This window comes from Arvicola amphibius, chromosome 8 (assembly GCF_903992535.2).
Source record: "Arvicola amphibius chromosome 8, mArvAmp1.2, whole genome shotgun sequence".
Lineage (NCBI taxonomy): Eukaryota > Metazoa > Chordata > Mammalia > Rodentia > Cricetidae > Arvicola > Arvicola amphibius.
In genome coordinates this window covers 121,049,306-121,067,182 of record NC_052054.1, presented here as the reverse complement: position 1 = coordinate 121,067,182, position 17,877 = coordinate 121,049,306, and the positions used below count along the sequence as shown (strand labels likewise).

General features: G+C 37.4%; 1 protein-coding gene across 1 annotated transcript in view; it reads left to right on the top strand.

The window, feature by feature from the left end:
- The window catches only part of Spag16 (sperm associated antigen 16), a 961,928-nt gene that overhangs the window by 595,078 nt on the left and 348,973 nt on the right, over positions 1–17,877 (top strand). The window contains exon 14 of the mRNA XM_038341053.2: positions 11,763–11,889. Within this exon, the coding sequence (XP_038196981.2) occupies positions 11,763–11,889 (127 nt within the window). The remainder of the gene's footprint in view (positions 1–11,762; positions 11,890–17,877) is intronic.

The following is a 17,877-nucleotide window of genomic DNA, read 5'->3' as shown; positions in this document are numbered from 1 at the left end:
CATAATTGGATATTATACATAAAACAAAGGATAATGAGCCTATAGTCCATGACCCCAGAGAAGCTAGGTAGCAAGGAGAACCCTAAGAGATACATAATGGATCCCTCTGGGAGGGCAATTAGACAAGATCTCCTGAGAAAATTGGGAGTGGGGGGGGGAACGGTGAAAAGGGAAGGGAGAAGGGGAGAGAGGAAGAGAATACGAGGGAACAGGATAGTTGAGATGGAGGAAAGACAGAGAAGGAAATTCTCATGAAACCATAAGAATGACTCCAGCTAAGACTCTAAATCATAGCAGAGAAGGTACCTGAACTGACCTTCTTCTGTAATCAAATTGATGACTACCTTAATTGTCATCATAGAACATTCATCCAGCAATTGATGGGAGAAGATGCAGAGATCCACAGCTAAAAACTGGACTGATCTTCCAGAGACAAGTCCAAGAGAAGGAGAAGAAATGATATGAGCAAAGGGGTTAAGACCATGAAGGTGATACCCACAGATACAGCTGACTTGAGCTAATGAGAGCTCACTGACTCTGGACTGATAGTGGGGGAATGCACATAGGACAAACCTAGGAATATGAAACCACTGAATATGGGTGACAGTTGTGTGTCAGGAAATCTGTGGGGGCCACTGACAGTGGAACCAGGATTTATTCCTAGTGCTTGAACTGGCATTTTGGGGTCTATTCTTTTGGAGGGATAACTTGCTCAGACTAGATATAAGGGGGAGTGCCTCATTTCTGTCTCAAAGTGATGTGTTTAAGGCTTTGAGAAGCCTTAAACTCTCTGAGGAAAGGATGGGAGGGTTGGAGTGGGGGAAAGGTGGGGAAAGCAGGAGGGGAAGAAGTGGGAGCTGGTATAGGTATGTAAAATGAGAAAAATTGTTATAAAAATTTAATGAAAAAGAATATAAAAGCACTGAATTAGTAAATGCAAATTTTTCTTCTAGGGGAAATGGGGGTTAGTATCCCATCAGCTGATTTATTAACCAATTAATACATTGTTGTAGGAGGCTGCTTGGCTGCATGTTCGTTTGTTGGCCGCCCATACTCCTGAAATAACCACACAGAAACACTATTAATTAAATCCCTGCTTGGCCCATTCACTCTAGCTTCTTATTGGCTAACTCTCATATCTTAATTTAACCAATTTCTAGTGATCTCTGTATCGCCAGCTTGCTGGCGTAAAGTTTCGGCATCTGTCTCTGATGGGGATACATGGCTTCTCCCTGACACTGTCTCCCTTCTCCCAGAATTCAGTTTTGTTTTTCCTGCCTAGCTCTATTTTTTAAGCCACTGGCTAAAACAGCTTCTTTATTAACCAATGGTATTCACAGCACACAGAGGGGAATCCCACATCAATGCATATGTTATATTTTTGAACATTTGTATTTAAATTTACCTTGTTTAATAACTATCACTCAATCATTGACATGAATCCCACAAAGCAATATTTTAACTCACATGTGAATGAAATTTACTTCACATATATGACATTAGCCTTTGCAGACTTGTAAAAGACTAGACATCATTCCATTACCTCTGTGTGGTCATTCTAAACAGTGAAATCACAAATGAAAAAGCACAAATATGTGGGGAAAATGTGGCACAATATAAACAATGAAGGAAACAGGTACAGGGAGAGATTTGCCTTTTTAAAAAAGATTTATTTATTTATTATGTATACAGTGTTCTGCCTGCATGTTATAGATGGTTGTGAGACACCATGTGGTTGCTGGGAATTGAACTCAGGACCTTTGGAAGAGCAGCCAGTGCTCTTAACCTCTAAGCCATCTCTCCAGCCCGAGATTTGCCTATTTTTATCACAGAATTGTAACACATTTTCACTGCTGTGTTCATGTCCATGTCTTGAAATAACCACAGAAGTACCACAGGGCTTGATTTGAGAGCTCATTCCCTGTCAAATGTAAGTTCAGCTGAACATTCACTAATGTAGCAAGCAGTAATGTACTGTTTTCAGAAGGAAGAGGGTCCTGCAGAAACTTAGCTCTACTATGTTTTATACAGACATTTTAAAGAGATTATTAGGATAAAAGATAATAGGCAAGCAGAGACTCGGTAGAGTCAGGCCATCTTGAGTAAATAGTTTATTCCTCTAGCTAAGATTGATTACTTCTTCAAAAGACACTTAAAAATACAAATATTATACATATTTCTGGCTGCCATGTGATATTTCAATATGTATATACACTTAAAATACAAATATTATACGTATTTCTGGCTGCCATGTGATATTTCAATATGTATATACATTTTACAATGTTTAAAGTACATATGTGGGACCACTGGCAGTGTGACCAGGGTCTAACTCTAATGCAAGAGCTGACTTTGTGGGGCTCATTCTCTATGAAGAGATACCTTGCTCAGCCTAGGCATGGTAGGGAGGAGCTTGGTACAACCTCAGTGAGGGAGATGATGGGACAGATTTAGTTGACTTCCCAGGGAAGGCTTTATTTTCTCTGTGGAGCAGAGAAGATAATTAATTAATTAAAAATAAAGCAGATAAGCATATCAATTTCCTCAAATGTACATCATTTTACTTCTTTTTAGTGAAGACATTGAAAATTCTTTCTCCCAGTTTTTTTAAAAAATGTGCAACCAGTTATCTTGATCAATTATCACCCTGCTGATATGGGAAGTCCTTCTGTATATGTGTTGCTTTTATTGGTTAATGAATAAAGCTTGGCCTAGGGTAGGAGAATATAGCCAGGTTGGAGGAAATATATAGAAAGAGTAGGTGGAGTCAAGGAGATGCCATGTAGCTGCTGAAGGAGACAGACACAGGAAACTTACCCAGTAAGCCACAGCCTTGTGGCAATACACAGATAAATAGAAATGGATTAATTTAAGATATGAGTTAGCCAGGAATATGACTAAGCTATTGGCCAAGCAGTGTTATAATTAATACAGTCTCTGTGTCTTTATTCAGTCTGGACGGCCAGGAAACAAATGAAATGCAGTTCGCCTCTGCTTACATCCTGCTGTGCAATGCAACACTGCAATTTATTACTCATTCTAAGTGTAAGGTTTGCTGATGATTATGCTTTAAAGGGTGAGCTTTGGATAGATATGTCAGAGTTGTATAAACACACATGCACACACACACACACACACGAAATACAAAGAATGTCAGCCCTTTTTTAGTAAACTGTTAGGGAGAGTGGTCAGGTGCTTATCAAGTTTGGACTTGAAAGTGAACTCTTCACAGCCCTGAAATTTCTCTGGCAGACACTTGGAGAAGCCAGCTAGGAAAGCTTTGAGATCTTGCAAATTAGCTTAATCTTTAAGTCTTTTTGTGATGGCAAAAACAGTGAGTGGAACCATATTCCTGATAATAGTTTTATATGGCAAAGGTGAAACTAGTTTTGAAGATGGCTCAGATGACTTTGACTAGAGCTTGTTCAAAAGACAAATTAATTTTAGCAAGTTGTGAAGTTTGTGAATATGATGTCACAAATAACAAGGGCTGATTTAACTTGGCATTCTTGTGTGTAAATCTTTGGAACAGTAAGCAAGAAATGTCACCAAAAACCATACTGTAAAATAGAGAAACTTGTCTTAAAGTTATTTGCTTTGGCCTTTATTTTATTTTGCCTTGAATTGTCATTTTGATTTTTTAAAATTTTAATCTTCTGGGTTTTGTTATTCAATTATTTTTTTCTTGCTGTTATCAGGGTGTGCTATTCTGCCATCTTTACCTCCACCTGACTCATATTTCTACTTTCATACAGAAGTATGAATACACATCTCTTATATAAAATGGCATAGTATTGGCATTGGCAACAGTTAATCTTGACTGTCAACTTGGTTGAATTAAAAATCATCCAGGACAGTGGTTCTCAACCTGTTAGTCATGACCCTTTTGGGGGTCAGATGACCATTTCATAGGGCTCAGGATGTTTACAGTATGATTTATAAGAGTAACAAAATTAGAGTCATGAATCAGCAACAGAAATAATTCTATGATTGGTCATCATCACAACATGAGAGATTGTAGTAAAGGACACAGAAAGGTTGAGATCTGCTGATCTAGGAGGTTAGCAGTTTCTCAAGGTGCATCTTTGAGGGTGAGTCCACAGATACCTGAGTGAGGAAGGAAACAATTAGCTCTAGATGTAGGCAGTATCATCCTATGAGCTAGGGACTCAGATCAAATAAAGGGGGGAATTGGAAAAGCACACTAGCTCAGTCTTTATCTCCTCATCCATTCTCTGCTTCCTGACTGTCCTGAAGTGAGCAGTCTCCATTACCACATGCTTATTTACCCATGGTTTTTAATCTCACCTCAGCCTCTAGGCAATGCAATGAGCTTCTAGGATAAGGTGAAATCTGGAGCCAAAACTATTCACTTTTTAATATTATAATTCTATCATGTTATAATGCCAAGCACTTTGTCACAGTAAAGTGTAACAAAGCAAGTAACCTACATAAGACATATAATATAATATAATGTAAATGCTGTATATATACTCATTAGACTTTATTGTTCATATAAGACACAAATTACTATTCATTATATATGCAGTTTTTTCAAACCCTTTCTACCCCTGATTGTTTAAACCATGGATAAACAAACCCTGAATATATAATATCACGGATTTGAGCTTGTCAAGAATTTGCCTTTAGTGTGAATGCAGGTTTATGGCCAAAGAAAAGATACTATGTTCATATGCTTACTCTTCAGAGTGTAGACCAAAAACTTGCCTGAATGATGCTCCAAGGTCATTTGATTTTTACTCTCGCATCCACCCCATAATTTTTCAGAGAAGTTGTCTATGTAGTTGAGGCAGAATCTGTAGTAGATTTTATTTAAACATCAACAATTTTGTTGAATAGTCAATTGAGTTCCATATTTGCAAACAGAGAATATTTTCTGTGATTACATATTTTTATATATTGTTCATCTAAAGCAACATATTTTTTATTAAAAATGGTCTTTATTTGGAAGTAAAAATGTAGAGATAACTTTAATTTATCCCACTTATGTGCAGAATCCTGGAAGATTTTTAAATAGCTAAGATATAAAGTTTTATAAATAAGCTAGAAGGTGCCTTGGATGTTATGAATCACAGTACTGAGATTTTTAGAGTGGACATTTCTGTCTCAAATCTCCATCCTCAGAGGTGGGCCATGTTAGATGTGTAGAGGGCATTTGTGGGGCACACTCATTATCATGAAAGAGTGGGTGAGAAACATGGGTGCAGACTTAGTTTTTCTCTCTAGGGCTCTGCGTCTCTTATTTGGATTTCAAAGTGAAAGTAGATGGGACCTGGGTCTCCGTGGGTCCATAGGCTCCATTCTCCTTATAGATTAAAGCACTGTGTTTCTGCAAGTCAACTGATATAAGAAGAGGGTGAATGCTCTGGGTGCTCTCCTTAGGGAGGGGTAGAGAGACTGTTAGAAAAAGGCTTAGAGTTAATAGATTCCCTTCTCTATATTGCAGGTCAAAGCAGATCGAAAGGGAGACAAATGATCTTTCTGACAAGGCATGTTTTGCATGACTTGCTTATTTCTTACAGAGTCTCTAAACACTAAATGACCAACATAAGCCTATCTTTTCAGCTATGTGTTGTATGTCCTGTAGGAATCCTTATCCCTATGGCCCACATTACACTTTCAAAAGAAAGATAGTTTCAAAATCCCTTCTTCAGAGTCTCTTAAAATTATATCTGTGACTTGCTTTCTATGAATGTTCTGTAATCCCATTTTTTTTTCTGTACGTACTTACATGCCTGGGATTTTTAAAGGTACCACTTTAAATTAACATTAATTATATTAAAATGCATAGAAATAAAGACCCTCACATAAGGTATTTGTTTGTTAGAATGTTTTATTCTTATATTTGTTTTATACATGGAAAATGCAATATAAAGGAAGATTATTTGAGCAGAAATAATATATAAATTCATTAATTTATATTTGCAGCAAATTGAAAATTGAAAAAAAAAAACATGTTACCAAAATAAAATCAAATGAAATACATCAGGAAATGGACTAGAGATAAGCAGAAATATATGATAAAAACATAGGAGGTAAGCTAAGAAATAGCTGTTGTGGGCCACCAAGTTGGCTCAGTTGGTAAAGACACATGGTCCTAAACTGAAGATCTCACTTCTGGCCCCAGGACCTTAAAGGAAGACAAGAAAAACCCCACAGTTCTGACCTCCACATCAGACTGTGGCATCTGTGTGAATAAATGAGAATGAATTAAAAAGAGAAAAAGAAGACTGAAGCAGGGTACAGTGTTGCTCTTTCTGTACAGATGTCCAAGTCATTTCCATTCTGCCCCGTCATGCTCCGTCACTTTACGCCTGCCCCGTCATGCTCCGACACTTTACGCCACGTTCCCCATTTTGGAGGAGTTCTTCTCGAGCAGCTAATAATCCCTCCCAGGTCTGTTTCTTCAGCTGATGGCCCAGGACATAGTCACCTCAGCCAGCGTCTCCCAGGTCTCTTCCTTCAGCTGGAGGCCCAGGATGCATTCACCTCAGCCAGTGACGTCTCTAGATTCCCTCTCGCCTTAAGGAGTTCTCTCTTTCCTTGAGATGTGTGAAGACCTACGTTTTCCGTTTTCTTTGGGGAAGCATATGAGCCATATCACTGAAGAATTTTCTCTATATCTTCCCTGCCAACAGAAATGAATATATTCCCAAATAATTGAATTGAGTTTTAATGATGATAAAAATACAAGTCTGGATATGAGTTATGAGTGTATGCAATATTTTACTATAAGTGCATTTAATGTTAGGACACAATTTACCAATTACATATTTTTCCTGTATATGCATTTATTAAAGAGGTTTTAATAAAATATATTTTAATCCTTTATATTTGCCTAAAATAGTCCTAAAGTTTGCAAATAGAGAGATAGTTGACAACATGGGAAATATGTCAAAACATATACACATATAAGTATATATGTTTATTGTATTCCTGGTAACATATTATTGACACATATATTTGAATAAATATTTTGGTGTTATTTCTAAAACAAAATTTAAAAGAATGTAGCATTTTAAGTTTTTATGCATGAGCACAATGTATTTTGATTTTATCCAACCTCCTCTCAGACCTCCTTTCCACCCACTGCCAGTATCATGGCCTCTGCTTTGGTTTTGTTTGTAAATGACTCACTGAGTCCAAATAGTGCTATCAATATAAGAAGGGTACGAGACCATGGAAACTGATTCTTCCTCCTCCAGTAGCCACCAGTTGTCAACATCTCTGTTGCTGGGTCTGAGGGCTCATTAGCCTATCATTCACTTTTGCTGGAGTGTTGACTGGTTCATCTTGTGCATCCCTTGTATAGGCAACCACAGTGTCTGTGAGTTTATAAGCACAACACTTCTCTCGCAGTCAGAAAACACTGTTTTGCCCCAGACTTCAGCAACTTCTGGTTCTTGCAATCATCTCTACCTCTTCCACAATGTTCTTTGATCCTTGGAAGAAGGAATCTCTCTCTCTCTCTCTCTCTCTCTCTATATATATATATATATATATATATATATATATATATATATGTGTGTGTGTATATATATATATATATGTATATATGTGTGTGTGTGTGTGTGTGTGTGTGAGTGTGCATGTGCCATTTACAGCCTCAGGTGACCCTACTATTATTTTGATAAATGAACATAGCATTAAACTGCTCTCTAATTTGTATCTTATACTCATATCAATGCAGTTTTCGGTACTCATTAGAAACTTACATATGGTCAAAGTGAAGAGAGTAGGTATCTGTGAACCGCTCATTCATAAATAGAGGAAGTTTTAATATAAGTAAAGACAAATTCTATATTTAAACATTTTGATGTTAGAATATAATTCTTATAGGATTAATTGACTCTATTTGGAAAAACCTCTATATTTTATACCTATATCTTTTTTGCTATATTTCCTTTTCAAAATTGGGAAATGGCATTTTAGCTTGCTCGTGTATTGATCGCCTAAATTCCCTTTGTTCTTTTCACACACTAAAGTTTCTGCTGGTGCCATTTTCACTCAGTATGAATAACTTCAATTTAGCAAGTCTTGTAGGAAAGATTTCATAGCAATCAATTTTTTTCAGCTTTCATTGATCTGAAATTTTGTTTTATCTTCATAAATAAAGGTATTTTTAGCTGAATCCCCAAATTCAGCACTTTTGAAAACAAAAGTCAGCCCCCCCTTTTCTTTTTTCTTCTTCTTCTCGTGAGAAGGCGGCTGCCATTGGAGCCTTGTTCCCTTCTATGTTCTGTTTCTTTTATCTATGACAAAACTTTGGAATTTGTTGTTTTGTTTAGTTTTATGCCTTGCTTTGACATTTTGACTATGATATTCTTTGGTACATTGTTATTGGAATTAAAAAATTGTATCAGAACTGTGATATGTTCCTTTAAATTGGAAACAATTTTAGCCATTATTTTTCAAAAATGTTTCTTAGCACTCTACCCTTCTCTGGAAACTCAAGTACTCATGGGTGTTAAACATTCTCATATTTTCCTACTGGTGACTAAAACTCTGAATTTTTATTCTTTTCTGAAGTATCTAAACAGATATTTTGTTTACTCAATGATTTTTTAATTTTCTGTACTTATCTCATTATTCATGAGCCCCCAATTTTAACATTTTTATTTATCTTAGGAGATTATCTCCACAAGCACTGTAACTACATATTCATTTACATACTTGTGCGTTTTGTAAAATATTTTTTGAAGTCTTTGATTTCAACAATTAGTTCAAGATCTGTTTCTTTAATATTTCTTTTTTTGATTGTGGCTCTTATTTTGTATATCTTCATATGCATAGCAATTTTTTTTGAGATAGGGTTTCCCTGTAGTTGCTAGAGTCTGTCTTGGATCTAGCTCTTGTAGACCAGGAGGCAGAGGCAGGTGGATCTCTGTGAGTTCGAGGCCAGCCTGGTCTACAAGAGCTGGTTCCAGGACAGGCTCCAAAGCTACAAAGAAACCCTGTCTCAAAAAAAAATAAATAAAAAATAATATGTTTAAGAGTGTAGAAATGAAGGCAGGCAGTGGTGGTGCATGCCTTTATTACCAGCACACACGAGTCAGAGGCAGGCAGATCTCTGCGAGTTCAAGGCAAGCCTGGAATACAAAGCAAGTTCCAGGACATCCAGGGTTACACAGAGTAAAATATAAGAGAAGAGAAAAAAGAAGGAAAGAAGGAAGGAACAAAGGAACGAAGGAAGGAAGGAAGAGAGGGAGGGAGGGAGGGGGGAGGAAGGGAGGAAGGAAGGACTCCATGAGTTTTAAAAAATGTGATAAATTTAGTACTGTAAGAATGAAGGATACCTTTAAAAATTCAAATATGGGAGCTGGAGAGATGGCTCAAGTTAAGAACACAGGCTACTCTTCTAAAATCCTGAGTTCAATTCTTAAACCACATGGTGGCTCACATCTATAATGAGATCTCGTGCCCTCTTCTGGCCTGGAGGCATAAATGCAGGCAGACCACTATATACATAATAAATAAATAAATCTTATTTTTTAAAAAAGAGTCTGGCAGTGCTGGTGTAGGCCCTTAATCCCAGCTCTCAAAAGGCAGAGGCAGGCAGATCTCTGAGTTTGAGGCCAGCCTGGTCTACAGAGTGAGTTCCAGGAGAGAAATTGTAATACCTTGGTATATCTCTCAGGGGATGCAGTCCATGTTTGTTTCAGAGAAAGTATTAGTATTAAGTATTTTAGGCTCATGGGTCATGTGGTCTCTGCTATAATTATAAAATCTTGTTACCTGAAGTAGAAAGCAAGACAATGTGCATGCGTGTTGGCCTGTTTCTAAAATGTTATAAGGTGTTAACTCACAGGCTGTGGCTATTGATGCCAGTGCGTATTCATATAATAGCTTTAGCCATCAGAATATTGTCAGCCAAGAGACAAAGCACATAATTCCTTGGTACAGTACATATATGCGTTTAGGAGACCCTTGCTTCAATTCTCAGAACCGCAAACCAAACAGATAACCAAAAATATTATTAGCCAATCTCCAAACCTTTTAAATTTGAAGGTAAATTAATACAAAATAATCTTGATTTTTAATAGTTTTATTTTTTATTAATGATATGTTGCACAATACTTCTCTTAATATGCAAAGGGGTAATAACTTGAATCCATATTCAAATTCAGATTAACCCTTAATATTTCTTGATATCTTAAAAAAATGTCAAAATTTACAAAGTGAGGAGAAAACTTTTCCTAAAATCTCTGAGGCATCAGGCTCACAACAACTTCGGTCCCTCTATTTCCTATTGTCACACTTGGTTAACGACTTTTACAGTAGCAATGTGTTGAACATCCAGGTCTTTTCAGTTATGCCATTTTCTTTGCCGAAGGAGGAAATCTGCCACCAAGAGTAAATCCCTTATCCTGATGGATTTTGTCCAGGTCAGGACTGCTATTCAGCCTTCTGTCTCTGGCTCAGGTTGACCCACCATATCATATGATCACAGGCGGCATAGCAAAGCCAGAGAGGAGATGCATAGACAGGTCATTGGTGCTCTGTTAGCGGTGTATGTATGCCGATTTCACTGTTCTGAGCACTTTACTGATCCCACTTTCTCTAGTTTTGCAATGGGTTTATAAATGACATTATTTTAAAATGATTTGCCATAACAGATGAAGGTGATTCTGCCCAGTGCGTGTCCTGTTTTGAGTGACAGTCCATACATAACACGGCAAAGGGTGAAGACACAGTGGCCTCTCCTCCTCACTCATTTCCTGTAGTTCAGATCAATGGCTCTTAAACATCAGCGTGCATCTGAATTCCCTGGAGTGCTTGCTAAAACAGATTGCTGGGCCTCACTCCAGAACGTCTGATTCAATAGGTTTGAGATGAGGCTGAGAATTTGCATTTTGGATCCAGTCCCAAATGGTGCTGATACTGCTAGTCTGAATGAAACACTCTGAAAAACACTTGTTTAAATTCTCATCCCCAAAGGCAAATTACAATTACCAGCGCAGACATTAACACGCCAATTCCTGGATCCATCATGGATCAATTGGAAAGGAATATTTCGGGCTTGAAACTAGATATGAGTACTTTCCAAAAGTATGACCAGTCATTGAAATGTAGAGACAGACTGGGGAACCAAGTAGAAAAATGATGACCTAAGAAATTTGACTTGACCTTTGGGATTGGGGGGAGATTTTCTTTACATAACATGTTCTTTTACTAGTTGGAGACAATTTTATGTATTCATTTCAAGGTATAAATAAACAGTACAGGGCAAGTAAGACATTCAGTGGATAAAAGTGATTGTGATAAGGCTGATGACCGATAGAATCCACAACTGCCCTCTGTCCTCTACACACGTACCTAAAAAAAAACGCTGTTAACAGTAGTATAAGGTAACAGCACAAATTGTTCCATGATTTGAAGGTAATTTAAATGTATTTGATCCTACGAATTATTTTTAAGTGCTTACGTGATTATAAAATGTTTCTTTGAAACTTTTCTTTGATTCTTTGTGACAGTCTGTAACCCATTCCATCCTGGAGCTCAGGGCTACCATGTCTCCAGAGTCTTAGAGTATAGGCATGTGCCACTATGCCTAATATATTGTTATTGTAAATGTATGTGTATGTGAACTTCCACATGTGTGCATGCGTGTCTCTGCTATTTTTAAAATGTTGATGCTCTTCAGTTCTTGGGTTTGCTTTTTATTAGCATTGCATAGGCAGTGCGATTAACAACATTTAGTTGCAAAGTCCTAAATCCTTGTTCTTACTCCCTTTCTACAGTGAACGGTGCAGATATACATTATATGGACACACCGATTCTGTGAACAGCATTGAGTTTTTCCCCTTCTCCAACACTCTTCTCACTGCTTCTGCAGACAAGACCTTGTCTGTGTGGGATGCGCGTACAGTAAGTCAATCACCTGCCCTTTCCCCAGGCTAATTAGCATAAACAGTCTTATTAGCAGCCAGTCTTTAGGTAATAGGTACAACTTTGAAAGTGTTGGGATTCAGGATTACAGAGAATTGTTACACTGTGTGTTTGTGTGCATGTGCGCATGCGTGCGTGCATTCATGCATGCCCACCTGAACATGCACCTGTCTGTGGTGCTGGGAGTACTATATATGTCATGCGACTGTTGTCAGATGACAACTTTTCAGAGTTGATTCATTCCTTACACATCGTGTGTTCAGAAATGAAACTCTGGGCCTTGGGCTTGCCTTACATACTGACCATCTCTCAGATCCCCAAGCAGAAAGAAACTGCAATAAAGAAATGAGTAAAAAGCATAATTATTATTTTAAACACAGATTTACAAAATCTGAAGACTAGTTGATTGTGTTTCAATTTTCATTTTGTCAATATCTGATGAGTATTTTGAAAAGAATCAGTGCTCTGATTGTAAGATGAAAATTTCCCAGCTCTGGTTCCTCAGTAAATAAGGAAAAAATTTTATTGTTAAAATTATATAGTTCAAATTGTGAAATAAAATGAAAATTTCAAATAAAGTATTGATGACAACTCTAATCAAACAATGCTTTAACTAAAACCACAGTAGTACTGGTGACTTTTGTTTCCAATTTTTAAATTTTATTTAAAAAATAAAACACAACTTCTTCCTTGGAATCACTCATCTTTTAAAGTTCAAACTCCATGTTATTCTACAGTTATTTGTCATAATTTGCCTGTCCAACATGAATTATTAATGATTTTTATTCAAATTATTCATGAAAGAGTTAATGTAAGTTGGCATTTCGAGTTGGATTTTATGAGGTGTCGAAAGGGTGGCCAGAATTGTCACTTCTCACCTCCCCGTGATGGTAGGAACTGTGTGATGAGTTGACAAAAGTCAGATTGTTTGATCTGCAGCATCGCTTTATCTCTGGTATTATTCTTCCTTTTAATGATTAAAATATAATAATTTCTTAATAAGTGATAACTTATCTAGGGATACAGAAGGTCTGGACCTGAAAGACAATGAATGACTTCCTTTTCTTATTAGAGAAGCAGTAGTCATTCTCCTTTGTCACCTCAATATGATCAACTACTCTTGAGGCACCTCTAAAATATTTCTGAGGAAATAGGAAAATGCCCAGTGGATTATATTCCCATAAATTAGTTTTAGCTTCCTTTTCCCACAGTCAAACATTTACTAGTCTTAAATCATTAATTCACCATAGCAACTTATTATTACAGGTAATGAATGTGGAGACCTCCCAGTCAGTCTCCCAGCCAACTTGACAGATCTGCTCTGAATTCTGTGGGGGATGAGGAGTGTGATAGAAATCTTTATAATTACCAGAAAGAGATTGTAAAAGAGGAGGGAGTTTTAGACACTCATGAAACTGATGTCTTATGGGGCTGAATGTCTTTTTTCTCAAAGTTGTAAAACTAGTTTATTAAAATTGGAAATCAAGATTGCTTTTCTGTCAGAAAATGATATATAATACAGTAAATTTAGTGAGAAATTATGAAGCCTTCCTAAAAACTTGCATGACAAATCTCCATCCGTGAGTGGTTTAAAGGACTGCTGAAAACAATTGCAGTGTGGATGTTCAGTCATCCTAGACCAGGGAAAAATTAAGGCCACTGGTAACTTTTATGCAAACAATGTGTCTACGGGATAGTAAAACATGAATGACAAAAGGCAAGATGCAATTCTGGACTGTATCAGAGCAGGGCTGCCATGGTCAGCGTGGCTGGCATTTCCTCACTCAGCCAGTCCACAACCTGGGTGCCAGCCGGTGGCCTTGACTGCACACCTGTCCAGGGATAACCTGGTCCAGACTTGACAGTAAGATCCAGGAACTGATCTCTCTGAGTGCCTTTGAAGTAGAGAAACTGAGAGATGACCAAAGAGCTAACATTGTGTCCTGTCTGTGTGACCCCTGTTTAGCCTCATTCTCGCGCGAGTGTTGTGTTCCACAGACCGGAGCTGTGTGCTCTGAGGGGAGCACCTCAGCATTCAGGGCTCAGAATGTAGAGGTCTGGGAGAGCACAGCTGGAACCTCTCCTCTCTGGGTTGTCTTCCTCATTCATTTTCTTTTGATTTTTCTTAATCAATTTTTTTCTCATTTGATGTATCCTAATTACTGGTTTCCCCTCTTGCTACTTCTCCCAGTTTTCCCCCACCTTCCCTCCCATTCAGAACCCTCTGTCCCTCATTAGAAAACAAACAGACTACTAAGAGATAATAGTAAAATATAATATAGTAATATGAAATAAAAAACTAATTCATCAAAATTGAACAAAGCAAATAAAAGGAAAAAAGCCCAAGAGAAGTCACAAGAAACAGAGAGCCCATTATTCAGATACTCATGAATCCCATAAAGACACTAAACTGAAAGCCATACTATGTACACAGTGGACTTGTATGGTTCAAAGACAGAAGATAAAATATATATTAACAAAATAATAAGAAAAAAGGGAGGGAGGAGGAAAAGTCCTGACAGAACATCATGAGACAAGAAACCTTTAAGGATGCCATTGGTTTCATTTTTTGTTGGTCATCTACGGCTGGGCATGCAGCCTATCCTCAAAAGTAATTTGTTTCTCTAGTATGGCTTCCTTGAAAAAAACTAACTTTTCATTTAAAAGTAACTATCAGTTGGAGATTACTTATGGGTTAGGGAGGGGGCATGTGATGTGTCGATTTCTCCTTTCACCTCTGTGACACCCTCAGGCGCAGCCATGTGCAGGGTGTATCAGTCTTTGTGAGTTTATATGTGTATCAATCTGTTTGATTTAAAGGTCCTTGTTTGCTTAGTGTCCTCCATTCCCTCTGTCCCTTACTGTCTTTCTTCCTCCTCTTTCCTGAATATCCTGAGCCCCAAGTGGAGAACTTAATGGAGATTTCCCATTTAGAGCTGACTGAGGACTATCACTTTAAATATTATTCAGTTGTGGATCCTTGCATTTATTCCCATCTGCTGCAGAAGGAAGTGTCTCTGACGATAACTGAACAAGATACTGGTCTAGGATCATAACAGAACGTCATTAGGTGTAATTTTATTGCTGCTTTCTTTCAACAGTATTGTTTGTTTTAACCCTAGGTCCCTGGGGTATCTAGTCTCAGTTCTTGATCTCCCAAGGAGTGTTAGTATAGGTTCCATCTCATGGAGTGGGTCTTCAGTTAAATCAAGTATTGGTTGGTTCTGTCCACAAGTCTTGTGCCACTATTACAATAGCATATCTTGTAGCCAGGACATCATTGATGATCCAAGAGTTTATGGCTGATTTGGTACTTAAGTTTCTCTTTGTTATAGTGCAGAGTATCTTCCTGTATTAGACATGTTGGCATGTAGTGTTTAAGGCTCTGTGTAGGTACTTGCTTGACTTCTTCATGTTCAATAAGTTTTGTAGGTCTTGCCTTCAGCAATTGGACCTTACTGTCAGTCTGTAAGACAAAACTTACAGTTTTGGCAGCAGCCTGGGTGCTTTGGGGATTCCCATAATACCTTTTTGACCAGTCACTCAATCACATGTAACCCAACCCTGGTACTAGAAGCTCATTAGGTGACAAGAGATGGCTCCTCCATCTTCTCCATTATTTGGTAATTTCATTTAGATCACACACAGACACACACACACACACACACACAAAACTTTTTTTACAAAGATTTTTATGGTATTAGGTTTTCATACTACTCCTCAAATGGCCCTTAATTTTTAAGCACCTCTCACTGCTTCTCTCCATTGTCCCCCTCCTCCCTGGACCTCTTTAGTTTATCCTTCTGTTTCAGTCCCCTTCCCAATCCATGCATGACTATCTATTCTACTTTCCTTTCCTAGGGAGATATATCTGCCCCCAATTCTCCCACCTAGTCTCTTACTCTTTACCTAGCCTCTGAGAGTCTATGCATTGTAGCTTAGTTATAAATGACTTGAAGGCTAATAGCTATGTGTAAGTGAATAGATACTGTATTTATCTTTTTGAGTCTGTGTTACCTCACTCAGGATTATTTTTTTTTTCTAGGTCCATGCATTTACCTTCCAATTCTATGATTTCACTTTTTTTAATGGTTAAGTAGTACTCTATTATGTAAATGTACCATGTTTTCTTTATCCATTCTTCTATTGAGGGACATATAGATTGTATCCAATTATTGGCTATTATGAGTAGAGCAGTAATACACATGACTGAGCAAGTTTTCCTGTGGTAGAATGGAACACTATTTAGATATATGCCCAAGAATGATACAGCTGTGTTTTGAGATAAATTGATTCCCATCTTCCTGAGGAACCATCTCACTGATTTTCATAGTAAATATACAAGTTTGCACGCCCACTGGCAATGCATGAGTGTGCCCCTTATTTCACATTCTTGCCAGCATGAGCTGTAATGTGTTTTGTGAACTTACCCATTCAAGATGTAAGATAAAATTTCAAAGTAGGTTTGATTTTCATTTCCGTGATAAATAAGGATGTTGAACATTTCTTTGTTTCTTAGTCACTTGCTATTCCTGTATTAATTATTCTGTTTAGATCTGTACTCCATTTCTAAATTGGGTTATTTATTTTCTGGGTATCTTTTTCTTTTAGTTCTTTACATATTATGGATATAAACCTCTGCTGGATGTAGTGAAGGTAAAGTCTCTTCCCATTTTGTAGATTGACAATGTCCTTTATCATGCAGAAGTTTTTAGTTTCATAAGGTCTCATTTATTAATTGTTGATCTGTCCTATCAGGGTTCTGTTTGGAAAGATTATTCCTGTGCAAATGAATTCAGGGTTACTCCCCACTTTTTTATTCTATCTGGTTTTATGTTGAGATCCTTGATCCATGTGGAGTTGAGTTTTGTGCAGGATGATATGTATGAATCTATTTGGATGCGTCTGAACACAGCAGTTCATTTTGAACAGCTCTATTTGTTGAAGATGTTGTCTTTTATTTTTCAATGGGTTCTTTATCAAAAATCAGGTGTTCATAGGTGTGTGGATTTATGTCTTGATCTTCAATTCAATTCTGTTAATCATCGTGTCTGCTTTTATGACAGTACAATTCTATTTTTATGATACCTTTGTAGTGTAGCTAGAGATAAAGGATGGTGAGAGCGCCCACAGAGCTTCTACAGTTCAGGCCTTTTTTTAAGCAATCCTGGGTTATTGTTGTTTTAAGTGTTTTCATATGAAGTTCAAATTTTTCTTTCAAGATCCATGAAGAATTGTGTTGGAATTTTTGGTGGAATTACACTGAATCTGTAGATTTCTTTTGCTTGGATGGCCATTTTTACTATGTTAATCCTACTGATTAATGAACATGCAAGGTATCTCCATCTTCTGACATCTTCTTCTATTCCATTCTTCAGTGTCTTAAAGTTTTTATTACACAAGTTTTCCACTCTCTTGGTAGAGTTACCACAAGGTGCTTCATAATATTTGAAGCTATTGTAAAAGACAGGGCTCCATATTCTCAATTACCAAGAGTTCTCAACAGGGTTTTGCGTAGGGTCCAGTAAATTTTCACTGCAATAGGTTTCCACCTAAATGACAGCCTGTTCCAGTAGCCTCTCCCTGTACTCTGTCTTTCTGTCATTCCTTCTCTAACCTAACCCCCTCTGTTTCCATACACACCTACCCCTCAATCTATCTGCAAAGTCTATTCTATTTCCCCCTCCCAGGAAGATCCATGCTTATCTCCCTTGTTACGTAGCCTCCCTAGGTTTGTGGACTGTAGTGTAATTATACTTAAGAACTAATATCCACTTATAAGTGAGTACATATCATGCCTTTCTGGGTCTGGGTTCCCTACCTAAGTATGATTTTTTCTAGTCATATTCAATTGTCTGCAAATTTCATGATGTCATTTTTCCCCTAATGGCTGAGTAATACCACACTGTGTAAATATACTACATTTTCTTTATTCATTCTTGTTTGTGGGGCATCTAGGTTGTTTCC